Source organism: Neoarius graeffei, chromosome 28 (genome assembly GCF_027579695.1).
Source record: "Neoarius graeffei isolate fNeoGra1 chromosome 28, fNeoGra1.pri, whole genome shotgun sequence".
Classification (NCBI taxonomy): domain Eukaryota; kingdom Metazoa; phylum Chordata; class Actinopteri; order Siluriformes; family Ariidae; genus Neoarius; species Neoarius graeffei.
In genome coordinates, this window is record NC_083596.1 from 2,743,093 (window position 1) to 2,756,638 (window position 13,546).

Sequence of the window (13,546 nt, forward strand, 5' to 3'; positions counted from 1 at the left end):
GTTTAGAGGAATGGAACCGAACCAGAATCAGGGATGGGTCCTAACAATGTAGGAATCATTTCATGCCTGCAGACAAATGATGACTCAGAGAAGGAAGTAAGGGATTAATAAAAGCAGCAGCAGCAGAAGGGGTGAAATCTGAAGCTCCGGCTGATGTTCTACACACATTAACACTGGAAACACACACGCAGGAATTACAGCGACTCCAGACAGTGGGGTGAGCGCTCGAGGCGAGCGTCATCAGGCCTGAGCAGGAGATAATGAGGGTTAAATATAGCAGTGGTGAGCCGAGAGGAAATCCACTTCACGCAACCAGAAACCGTGGAGAGAGTCCAGCGAGCAGCGTGAACCTCATTTAGATAAGTGGTTTCACTCAGTAAGAGTCTGTACGATTCCACTATTACTCACCTCGTGCTCAAACAGTGACGTCTCATGGGCTGGACTTGGGAGTAAAACTGGATTCCAAGAAGATTTAAAAGGCTCTATAATGCAAGAAAGCACGCTTTGAAGAAAATCAGGCACCACCTTGGTCCAATCACCGCAAACGCGTCACAATATTCAACACAGACAACTCTGAGGAAACTCAAACCACAAGAGAGACCATCTTTGGGACAGAGTTTCAGTCAAATCAAATCAATGTGTTGTGCTGTTATGGGAAATAATGAACACCAGCATGGTGTAATGAAGCAGTTACCACCCAGAGGTTGACCATTTCCTGTAACAGCATGACATGAAGTGTGCTATCCTTTATGTAACGATGCATACGGGGGAAAAAAAAAAAAGTAATAATTCACTTTTCTTTTCTCCAATAAGTTGAATTTATTCAAGTACTGATTTAAAAACTGGTGGAGCGGAGAACACGTTCAGAACTCTCACACATGTAGAAATGAGGATCGAGGATGAGGGGTTGGGACTCAGGGAGAATAAAAACGATAAACAGACTAAGAGAATGGCGCTCTCTCTCTCTCTCTCTCTCACACACACACACACACACACACACTTTAAATAAAGACCATCTCCATATTAATCAGAACCAGCAGCAGTACTAATCAGGCCTCAGTGATGAGGCAGAAGAGTCCAGCCAGAACAACAGGTTTTACTTTTACATGGCATTAACCGTTTCCACTTTTTTCCCCCCATTTTTCTCCTTGTTTTGTTGGTGAAAATTATTTTAAAAAAATAATAAAACGATAACGGACGAGAAGGGGACATTTAGATGAACTTCTTGAGCTCGTCGTACAGGACGAGGACGAATGCGCCTCCCATACCACGGAGTACATTGGACCAAGCACCCTTGAAAAACGCCTTCGGGCCTTCGTCACGCGCGATCTTCCTCCAGCAGTCGATGGTGCCGCTGTACATGATGTCAGCTGCAAACAAAGTGAGTTACAAAGTCAAGAAATTGCTTTGAACAATATTGTTTTGAAACATTAGATAAAAAAAAAAAATCCTGTTACTGCTGATAGTCACTCAAAAATGACCACCAATCAACCGACAAAACAGGTGGGACATCACTCACATCAACGTAAATAAAGAGCGCATCCCCCTGTTCTTAATCACAGAAATTAGTTCATTAAGTGATCAGCTGATGTTTCAGCCACCTGCAACTTTTTATTTATTACTAACTGAAAGTTGAAGCACTAAGCAGGAAATCTCTCCTAAAGGTGCTGCAGTCACTCCGTCAGTCTTAAACTGTATGACTTGTAGAAATAACATGGCAGATTTGTTAAACATGATAAAACATAGAAGGTTTGAGACTGAAACCTGACTTTCAGGCCCGAGTGCATGTTTGTCTTTGAATGCACTTTCTTCCTGTCAGTCATTTTATAGACACACTATACTCTATAGGCCACCATGGATTCTGGAGCGGAGCTTCATGAGATATGGGTGAGAATGGAGTTAGAAAGAAAAAAAAATAATTATATTTAAAATCCATGTATTAAGGCTTGTACCTCACCTTTACACATCTTTTATAAATAAAAATATTTCAACTGACAAGGACCTTTAAAAATATTTGTATAATGAGACAGATTTGCCTCCATCTTGGTCTGTTATTCCCAGCATCCATGACCATTTCAACCTATTGAGGTATTTCACCTGACGTCACAGGGTCACGTGACGCCCCGGTGTCCGCCATTTTGAAGGTCAAGCTAGCTAATGTCAACAACATAGTAGCTAGTATGTTACTGTAGCAATGTTTACGTTCAGTCATTTGGATGACTGTTAAAACCTTTCGGTCTCAAGTTTTTCCTTCACTGTATTTACTAGTTTACTGTAATTATGATCCGGCAGCTATTTACACCGGATCCAGTGTAAATAGCTGCCGGAGCGCACTCCGGCTTGCTCCCCCTCAAATTAAGCAGCGCACGCCGGCTTGCTCCCGGAGTGCTCTGGCCGAGGTTCCGGAGCGCGCTCCGGCAGCTATTTACACTGGATCCGGTGTAAATAGCTGCGGGATCATAATTACAGTAAACTAGTAAATACAGTAAAGGAAAAACTTGAGACTGAAAGGTTTTAACAGTCATCCAAATGACTGAACGTAAACATTGCTACAGTAACATACCAGCTACTATGTTGTTGACATTAGCTAGTGCTAACAGCTAGCTGCTAGTACACTGCTACAACACAGACACCGACCCTAATAATACAGTTCTTGGTCATTGCCTGGTAACAGCAAATTTATAACGGGCCATGTCTCAACAGACTAAGAAGTTATTTCAATGACATTTAATAACATTTTGTTTATCCTGAGGACCGAAAGTAAATGAAAATGTGAACAAACCTTAGCTGTAATAAGATGGCGACCACCGGCTCCAGGGACGACCCGCTGATGTAGGCATGTTACCCAGCCTGACACAAAATATTTGTAGGCATCCAAACTCTTATACGCTTTCAGATCAATACCTGTGTATGGCGATGGGTTTTTAACGACATAGGTATACAGATCACGTGGGCCGAAGTCAGGTAAAGACGAGGGCTTCGTATACTTCCGTACGTCAGTGAACAATCCTGGTGGATGCAGGTAAACGTCGTTCTCTAAGCCTGCTAACCTCAATTTTTGCAAATACCTCTCCCTCTGCTCGCCCTGTAAATGCCCTACGTCGCTGGATAGTGAAGGTGTTTTCTGCATCTCGCTCCTTTTTCTTTTATGTTTTTCGTTTGTCGCCTTCCTCGCATTCAAACTGATTCGAGACGTGACGTTCAAAATGGCAGCCTAACGATGCATCACATGACTTGGTCACGTGGGTGAAAAACCTCAATTGACGCAAATACTTCACTAGTGTCTTTTTACTCACCAAGATTTTTTATAACATTCCCTAATTAAATAGATAATTAAAAGTTTCTCCTTTTGCCACAAAAATATTCTGCAGATAGAAATTTACGAATGTTATAATTATTGAGCAGGACATGAAGCAGTGAAGATCTGGAGCAGTGATGGACATCTCAGCTCCATGCCCAAAATAAACTCTGCCTCACTGCATCAAATTATTAGGAGTAACGCAGAAAGGAATGTTCAGGCGGTTTTTACCTCCTTTGCGGCCGGACTGCATCATCATGCGACGTCTGACCGTGTCGAACGGGTAGGAGGTGAGACCGGCAACGGCAGTTACAGTCTGAGCGATCATCCAGCTCACCACGATGTGGGTGTTCTTGGGGTCGGGCAGCATACCTGTGTATAAAAAACAGAAACCGATGAATCAAAACACAGTTGAAGTTCTTCTAAGGCTCCTTCACTCCACTCCTCTCCACCACATGCCTTCGAACATGTTAATAAGATGCAAAGCAGGACAGAAGCTCAGCTGCAGATCCATGACTCACCCTTGGCGGTGTCATAGATGCCGAAGTATGCTGCTCTGTAGATGATGATCCCCTGCACAGACACATTGAAGCCCTGGTACAACCCCTTGATGCCGTCAGACTTGAACACCTTCACCAGGCAGTTGCCCAGGCCAGTGAACTCTCTCTCTGTGCCAGCTTTGCCCACATCGGCAGCCAAACGGGTTCGGGCAAAGTCGAGAGGGTAGACAAAGCAGAGTGAGGTGGCTCCAGCAGCACCTCCGGACGCCAGGTTACCGGCAAAGTAGCGCCAGAACTGCTTGTGCTTGTCCACACCGTCAAGGAAGACCTTCTTGTACTTGTCCTTGAAGGCAAAGTTGAGGGCCTGAGTTGGGAAGTACCGGATCACGTTGGCCAGGTTGCCTCTCCAGAACGACAGAAAGCCCTGCTCCTTGGGGATGCGCACCACGCAGTCTATAATGCCCTTGTACTGCTTGTCCACTGTGATTTGCTTGCTGGCATGCTGGACCTGCAGGTAGACATCAAAACATATGCTTTACTTCCTGTCCATAGGACCTTGTCACTGTTCATTTAATCGTGGGGAAAAAACAAACAAACCCAGACACAAACAATCATTTCCCTTTGCTAGATCTTTTGCATGCAATCCTGATTTTTATGTATAGCACAGTGTCACTATCGATCACATGACCTTTCAATAGAGAGCCGGTTCCTAAACCTGTTTAAGTTTTTTTTTAAATGCTCGAACACACCTGATTTAACAGCTGAATAACTGAAACAGAAGACAGAAACACCTTCTTCAAGACTGAACATCACATCACATCACATCAAATGTGTCGGTTCATACTTCATATTAAAAATAAATAAAATCTCACACACAGTTTAATACTTTTATTTGGATCATCACACAGGGAAGGATTGCAGATCCAAACATTATAGGAAATATTCTGTAGATTGGCAAGTGTGATCATAAAAAAAATGAATCTAACAAGGTCTATGGATAAAAATATGACCTCTCCGTCTCCAGATGGACAAACTACCTATTATGGCAAAAATTGAGCAATATTTAACCAGCCTCTTAGCGCTTATTTCGCATAGTCCACACAGTTGCAACCCATGTAGGACAAGTTTATGTACATGCCCAAGGCTCCCAAATACAAGAACAATTAATTTACAATTATAACCAAGGCACATAATTGACTCCACAAGTGTCTGATACTTTAGCATCTTGGTGTTAAAACAAGTAACCATGTATAAATCAAACGAGCAGCCTATTTCGATAATCATTACTGTTCTATTGCTTTCATTTATATGATGGTGATATCTGGAGTATTTGGGAAGTCATTCAATTGAACATTGTCATGAGTTTCAGTATTAAACCAATCCATTTGCACTGCACTGCGTTTATGCATGTCTGTTCTTTCATCTACAATTTCTTTAATACTGTCAAAGACCAGGTCAACTAATCGGTCGTGCCTAGCGATGTAAAGTCCTTTGTAAAAACTACAGCCATTAAAGATGTGTGCTATTGTTTCAATTTGACCAATGGAACAGTGAAAGATACAGTACGGGTTATGATCTGAAGGATACCAGGTAGCCAGATTATATTTTGTTGGGAGGACCTGGAGGCGAGCCTTGATTGTAAAATCTCTCACTCACACACACTAAGAATGACCAACATGACCTTGTGTGTCTTCTTTCCCCCTCAAAAGGCTTCAAATAGTGCTTATTAAAAACAGTGATGTAATACATAACACATAAACCTGTCCTGTAGTGCACCTAGATAGGGAACAAGAGGTCATTGTGAACGCTCTCCTTCCTACGACCTTGTCAGAAATCCGCCTGAAAGCCGACCTACTAAAGCATTAAATTATTTTGCGGATCAAGAGTGAGGTGTGTGTTTATTTGCTGAATTATTAAATCCAGTATGGAAGAAAAGAGGCTCTGAGAACTGAAAAGGGAACAATTACATAACCGACTTCCTGTTTAATGGCCGCGTCCGTGCTGAGGTAAAAAGTTTTTAAAAGACGGTTAGCAAAAACATCAAGAGACAGGGGGAGGAAATGTGTTCTAGTAAAATGAACACGGAATAGTTTAAAGCTGATAATGACAAAGTGATGCTAAGAGGTATTTTAAGCTAGCGTGAACACCATCACAATGTCATGTCCTCTTGAACGGGAAAGAGAATGAGAAGCTAGGCGGCTAAGCTATGTTAAGCTAAGCTATGCTAACAATGCTAAGGTTGGAGGGCATTCACGTCAAGGTAAAGGTTAGCTCTCCAGTTAGCCAAGTGACTGTCAGAAATAATAATACTAATAAAACTCTTAACTTATTTTTTAAATATCAGTCCTATATTCGGAGTGAGGTGTGAAAGCGGGTGCGGCGGCGGTGATGCTGCTGGAGGACTCGGTTACCGAGCCGACAGGATGCCGGACATACCTGAAGGAGAAGCTTGACTCTCTCGATGGGAGCGACAGCTGTCTTGGAGATAGCAGCGGCGATTCCTCCAGCCAGGAAATCCTTGGCAAATGAAATTGCTGTCTCACTCATCTTGGTTTATTTATTTACAAGTTATGTTGTTAAACTTCCCCGGCCTGATCTACTTTCTTCCCCTCTCTCGCCCTCCCGGCTTCTTGCGCGGTCGAAATGGCCGATTTTTATAGAAGCTTAAGAATTTCTCGCGAGAAAAACAGCGCGAAGATCATATTTCCTATTGTCATTGGTTCATTCGGTGATGACGTCAACGCTCGTCCTTCTTTCCTTCGCCAATGACAATTACGGTTATCAGTACATTATGGTAATAAATACATGATTACATTTATTACATTACGGTAATAAATACACTAGAATCTGCACACTAGCGTACTATATAGTGTAGTGCGCGTGCAGTGCTGTCGCCACGTTCAGCCGTACTATCGAGCATGCAAGTAGGCGTGAGGTGTTCAAGGGTTTGGACATTTTGTTCCCTGCGCTTTCTGATATATTTACTACGAGTGGAGTGGCACATTGTTCAAATGTAATATTTGTCAGCAATAGATTTAAATTGCATTTAGTTATATTTTCGACTGAACGACATTTTAATTTTTTAATTTATTAAATTTATTATTATGTCTTGTGTCTTAAGACCTCCTTGATATATATATATATATATATATTTATTACTTGTTTTTTTAATCATCAGTTCAAATGTATTTGTTACGAGTCTGACTCATTGTACATATCCATGATAAATAAAGCCATGATTGATTGATTGATTAAAAACTTTTTTGACCAGACAAATAAGTAAATGCACTCAATACTATGATTTCAAAGCCAATCTTTTCATGTTTTATGTTTAATCTAATTTTAAAAAATAATCATAATCCCAAGATTATCCAGGATGCTTTGCATACTACACAAATATATGTGCCCACTTAGTTATTGTAGATTGCATAGATTACATACAATTGTATTGTGTAATGTCTATATTGTCCATATTGCACATTACATACACATATATACATTTTCCATAACCTACACATATTCACACTTTTTTTCCCTTCTGTATCGCTAGACAGAGACACCAACTGCTGGAACCCATTTCCTTGTGTGTGTCAACATACTTGGCCAATAAACATGATTTTGATTCTGATTCTGATTATATTGAATGTACTTAGCATCTTTAGGAAAATATTAACATCACAGCTCACAAAGTGTTTGCTTTTTCTCAAACACATATATAAACTCCACATGAGTTCTCTTGTCGGGTCGCTCGGAAACCTCTGAGATGCTCAAATAAACATTTAGTCCAGTGACACCGTGAGGATTTTATGACCTCGTCTCCATCACATGACCTGCTTGTCCATTCCGTGTCCTGCCAAGTTTTATATATATAGTTCTGAACAAGGGTCGTGAACAGTATGGACATTCTCAGCTGACGCGAAAGCCAAAAGCGAGCCAAGAATAGAGTTGAGCACAAGGCCTGTTGTCCTGCGTCCTTCACAGAAGAGCTCAGGCTCGAGGCCTGCTGTAGGTCAGTGTAGAGGTCAGGCCTGAGCTTCAGCTCCCTCTAACACAAACACAAACCACAGGTGATATCACGGCCTCAAAAAACCCTAGACTACACACTAGAAGGTCTGTGGAAGCCCGTTTCCATCATCTGAAGAAAAAACAAAACAAGTCACATAGTATGTTATAATAATTAGGATGTATCTCATAATTATGACCTGTAACAAAGACTTACTATTTCATAAGAATGAGAACATTTTCTCAAAATGATGACTCAGTATCTCATTATGAGAACTTAAATCATAATCATGAGATACTCAGTATTTATTATGAGATAGGATTGTGTTATTATGAGATAGCAAGTCAGAATAACAATATAATACTTTGCTTTGCAAGCGCTATCATTATAAGAACACGATCTCATTATTGTGAGGCATAATTATGATAAACCTTCTTTAGACTGAAGTCTTCCTTTGACTTTGAGATATCACTTTGTCCATCGTGGGCGGCACGGTGGTGTAGTGGTTAGCGCTGTCGCCTCACAGCAAGAAGGTCCTGGGTTCGAGCCCCGGGGCCGGCGAGGGCCTTTCTGTGCGGAGTTTGCATGTTCTCCCCGTGTCCGCGTGGGTTTCCTCCGGGTGCTCCGGTTTCCCCCACAGTCCAAAGACATGCAGGTTAGGTTAACTGGTGACTCTAAATTGACCGTAGGTGTGAGTGTGAATCGTTGTCTGTGTCTATGTGTCAGCCCTGTGATGACCTGGCGACTTGTCCAGGGTGAATCCCGCCTTTCACCCGTAGTCAGCTGGGATAGGCTCCAGCTTGCCTGCGACCCTGTAGAAGGATAAAGCAGCTACAGATGATGAGATGAGACTTTGTCCATCGTGACCCTGAGCCACACAGAAAAGCTTTCTGATTTACTCAAAAGGAAATGATGGAAAAGTCCTTTGGTGATGCTTCCAATCAATGGACTGGTTTGAACTTTGACCCTGAATATCTGATGAACTGATGAGGCTCAATGTAAAATCCACTTTAATAGTTAACCACATGGCAAAGTACAGTTCTCAATTTTCTTTCACTTTTCTTTCTCCTTCTCGTGTGTGTTTGTGCAGAAATACTATTTATTATATCAAAATTCTTCATAACATACAGTGGGGCAAAAAAGTATTTAGTCCGTCACCAATTGTGCAAGTTCTCCCACTTAAAAAGATGAGAGAGGCCTGTAATTTTCATCATAGGTACACTTCAACTATGAGAGACAAAATGAGAAAAAAAAATCCAGAAAATCACATTGTCTGATTTTTAAAGAATTTATTTGCAAATTATGGTGGAAAATAAGTATTTGGTCAATAACAAAAGTTCATCTCAATACTTTGTTATATACCCTTTGTTGGAAATTTATTATTTAATTTCTCTGTGCTCTAAGTTATTTTATTTAAAAAAATTACCCAATAATTTTTAAACAACTCGAAAAATGAAAGGAAATTTTCTTTACAACTTTGTCACGCATAAATTATTATTATTATTATTATTTTTAAAGTGCTACATGATCACATCATCACAGAAGTGAAAATGTGGGGTTTTAGAATCCACATCAAAATGTATTCAAACATTTAAAAGCCAAAAAAAAGCTAAATGATTATCAATTAAATCAGAAGAAAAATTTCCCAGTAAGATCTCTTACACATATACTGGACTCGATTCAAATGGAAAGTTAATAAACGAGACAATTAAATGGGGCGGAGTTATTGTTGTCAGGGGCGGGGTTAATACAGATGCAAGACACTAAACAGACACCAGAGGGCACCAGAGAGCTATAAAATGAAATGAATGGGAGTAAATAAGATGGATTATTTTATTCATATAACTCATAACATTTCTGGAAAAAAAATCCGAATAAATAATGCTGTATATATTTTTTTCCGCATTTCTATAAAGTAAAACTATCCTGAAATTATATTTTCTGCAATTCCAGGTAATCTACATTAATTCTAATAATCAAGTTTGATACAACCAGCTTAAAGAATTCTGATTATCTTCCAGTCGAAACAATAAGAAACAAAATACTCCTGACATTACTAATTCCATTAATTCCCTTTTGAGTGAAAAAAAACGAACAAGCACTTTTTAAAATAATATTTTCCTACAAGTCCTCTAATATGAGTTTGTCACATGATTAATCTGGTTATTTTAAAATTAAAACCAATCACAATGCTTAATTACAATTCTGATTATTAAAAAATAAATTTGAACAATAAACAAACTTTTAATAGATTTAACCCTTTGGTGACTGACCCCTTGAAAATGGTTCCTCCAGGAACCATGACGTTTCAGTTGTCAAGACAACGGAAAAACTAAAATACAAATACAAGAGCATTTTGTTTTGTGCACAAGAGCATTGTGACGTATCTTTCTGTTTTTGTATTTTAGTTTTTCCAGGCTACAATTTTAATCTTTGATGGTGAAACTCCTTTATAACGTTTTAAACATTTTTCTTGAAGTCATGAAGATTACATATTCTGTCTTGAAATGAATTAAAACAATTCATGTCAGGAAAGTGTTTATTGATTTGCATATGACAAAACATGTAAACAAACAAACAAACAAACAAACATTGTAGTACATTTATTCACTTTAAAGAAAATTATGGAGGAATAGAATTGATATATAAATATAAGAAGTGATGAAATGTCATGAGGAAACAGATGATCAGGATCAGATCCGAGCTCCTGATCCAATCAGTAAGTTTTCACAGTCACCAGGCGCACGACATCTCGGAAGCAGCATCACTGTTTCGCCTCATACGAACTGGAGACCAGCCGAATTCTGATTGGGCATCATCAATCAGGTGGCCACGCCCCAGGTGGGAGAGACTTCGGAAGCTTTGCTGTTTCCCTCTGAAAACTCGAGGCCTGGAGTTCATCTGCAAAAAAAAAAAAAACACCACAGTGAGACTTCTCAAATTTTACTTCTGCAATTAACGTGGTAAAAAATTTATCATACCTGGACGAAGACAGACGTATTCATCTGGAGCGTTTCAACACGTTCTGTGAGCTGATTTAGCCAGTCCACGTGGTCAGTGATGGACTGACGCAGATCACCACTGTTCTAAACAAAATTTAAAAAACGCACAAAAAAAATAAGCAACAAGTTTTCAAACAGTTCCACTGCAGCTAATTTGCTTTATATATATGGAGTTTGTTTCTTGTGGGTGTGGCCAGAAAAGATGAGTAAAGCAAGCTAACTGTACTAGCTATGTAAACTCACCAGAGGCATCGACAATCTCTGCTACTTCTTTCCAAACTATTTTTCTTTGTAACATTTCTATATACATTTGTCGTACACATGATGAGGTAAGATAAAAACCCATTCTTATGAGTTTATTACATTTTTCCAGTCTAATCAAACAGTAAACAGGAACTCAAGCTGTGAGCAGGGAAGTGAAGAAACGTCGGACCACACGCGCCACAGGATCGGTCTGAAGAGTCGTATCATCACGACAGTCACTTCGATTCATGGATTTATTGTAATTGTAAGAAAATGAACGATGACCTGTCGCTTTGTTAGTGTGAACAAAGGGTTACAACAAAACAGCAGCGAATCGTTCAGGAGCCCAAAGAGTCGACTCTTATTGGTGAGCAAAGTCAAATCATCTCACTCAGTGTAAAGAGGGAAAAAGTTGAACTTTCAACTTTTGTATTCTTTCTAAAGCCTCTCACCCCAAACAGGTTTTCTTTCAGTTCTGCTGCAGCCAGGCGGACGTGTTCCAGTCTGTCGATCTGCTCTTTCAGGTGATCCTCCAGCTCCTGCATCATCATCAGACCTTCATCCATTCTCCTCACCTGTTTACCCACCATCCTGCTGGAGACTCCTGAACTCCTAACACAAACAGGAGGGGAAAAAAATTCTCTCTCTCTCATATAAACACATACATATACACACACTTGTGTGTGTATATGTATGTATAAATTATATTATATATGAGAGAGAAACTGTGTCGTTCACAAAGGAATCGACTCTTTGAACCGACTCCCATTCGTTTACTACTTTATCACTATCTGATATGTTTTATGACGAGCACATTAACAAGTCCTTCATGTTTTTAATAATATTTCCGTGTGAAGTACAAATGAAGCAAAAGTAAATACTGGTCCTGTAATATGATGTAAAGTACAAACGAATCACTGAACATCTCGATTCCGGAATGATTCACGTAAAGAATGGACATACAACAATAAAAGAATCAATCATTCATTTTACTCTCCTGGCGGCTCTTTTTCATAAATAATTCACCACATAGTGTTATATTCTCAAACTGCAACATTTAAAGGTTAAATATAAATATAACAACTTACCGAGGAGCAGTAAAGACGCCACAGAAACTTTTTCTCTCAGATTTGTTCTCTCACACACACACACACACACACACACACAAAAGGTTCGGAATGCAGCCGGGTTGCCAGGTACCCTACAACCCCTATTTACCCCACAGAAAAAACAGCCTCAAAATACGAATATAAATCAAAATAAAATTGTGATTGATTTTATCTACACATATAACAAACACACACAGTAACGACATGTCAAAGCCTTTCTTACATCAAATACATAAGACTTTATACTTTTATATTGATGAAAATTTCAGTTATTTATATCAATCTGGCAATATAAATGAATCGCGTCGCCTCATAAAGTTACGTCAATCACGACGGTCCAATCAGAGAGCATCTCAGCCGCACGCGCTGGACAAATCTCTGAACCCTACATAGTGCACTTTGTATCTAATAAGGTATTCGGGATTGAACCCTAACTCATTGCCTGAGTCTAATAATAATAATAATAATAATAAATAAACTTTAATTGTTCAAAATTACACTCAAATTCGGTCTGATATCAAAAAACTGCAATAATATAACAAGTATTACAAAAACTATGAGAAAACTAAACAATATTAAATTGATAAAAACTGAACTAAAGAATATCGGTTAAATTAATAAAAACTATAAATAACTAAACTAAAAGAATATAAATTAAAATACTAACGTTCTAATTAATTGCAACTGACGTTTCTACATCAAAGTCAATGTCTTCCACATTCAATTTAGTTCTTATAGTTCTAGATAATACTCTAAAATTAAGAATTTAAAAAACGAACAAAAATATAAATTGAATTCAATTAATATTTTAGGTCCTATTAAAAAATCTCCATTAATAACGTTAACAAATTAATTATTAAAACAAACCAAAGTGTTAATTTGATAATCAAATGCCTGAACACCTGAAAGCTTTAAGAAAAGGGTTTAAAAAAAAAAAGTTAATGAAAATAAAATTACTAAATAAAACCAAATTAAACACATTCCTGATAAATAAGTGAATTAGTGGATAAATAAAAAAAACAGGATAAGTTTGTGAACTAAATAGATAAGTCAAATTAAATATTTGTATTAATAACAGGCAATTAAATCATTAAATAAACCCAGAAAGTTGTAAAACAATCAGTAATAATTATATATGAGATGTATTCTGATGTTGTATGTTGATTTTACAAGAGGAAACTAAAAATAATTTAAAAGAAAAATATTTTCCCCCCAAGAGTTCTATCATCCTGATTTGAAGAAATATCCAGAAAAAACCAGCAAAGGTCCAAAAGCTGCTCAGAAGAAACTCAAGACTCCAAGAAAATGATTATAAAAACTCTGAAGGTAAAAGATGAATGTACATGTAAGTAAAATACTTCCATTACATTTATAGAGATGTCAGTTACTTG

At 38.6% G+C, this 13,546-nt stretch overlaps 1 protein-coding gene across 1 annotated transcript; it reads right to left on the minus strand.

Moving 5' to 3' along the window:
• Window positions 1-794: 794 nt before the first annotated feature.
• si:dkey-251i10.1 (uncharacterized protein LOC100038774 homolog) lies at window positions 795-6,454 on the minus strand. The gene is made up of 4 exons (XM_060913204.1): window positions 6,235-6,454; window positions 3,820-4,306; window positions 3,530-3,670; window positions 795-1,370 (listed from the first exon to the last, which is right to left on the minus strand). The coding sequence occupies exons 1-4, from the start codon at window positions 6,343-6,345 to the stop codon at window positions 1,213-1,215; spliced, it is 897 nt and encodes a 298-aa protein (XP_060769187.1). The 5' UTR covers window positions 6,346-6,454; the 3' UTR covers window positions 795-1,212.
• Between the last annotated feature and the right edge of the window lie 7,092 nt (window positions 6,455-13,546).

Coding starts and splice junctions, on each gene's coding strand:
- si:dkey-251i10.1 (XM_060913204.1), bottom strand. CDS start 6,345: ATGAGTGAGACAGCAATTTCATTTGCCAAGGATTTCCTGGCTGGAGGA. Junction 3,671..3,819: donor CATCTATGACACCGCCAAGG/GTGAGTCATGGA, acceptor TTTTATACACAG/GTATGCTGCCCGACCCCAAG. Junction 1,371..3,529: donor GCAGTCCGGCCGCAAAGGAG/GTAAAAACCGCC, acceptor CTTTGTTTGCAG/CTGACATCATGTACAGCGGC.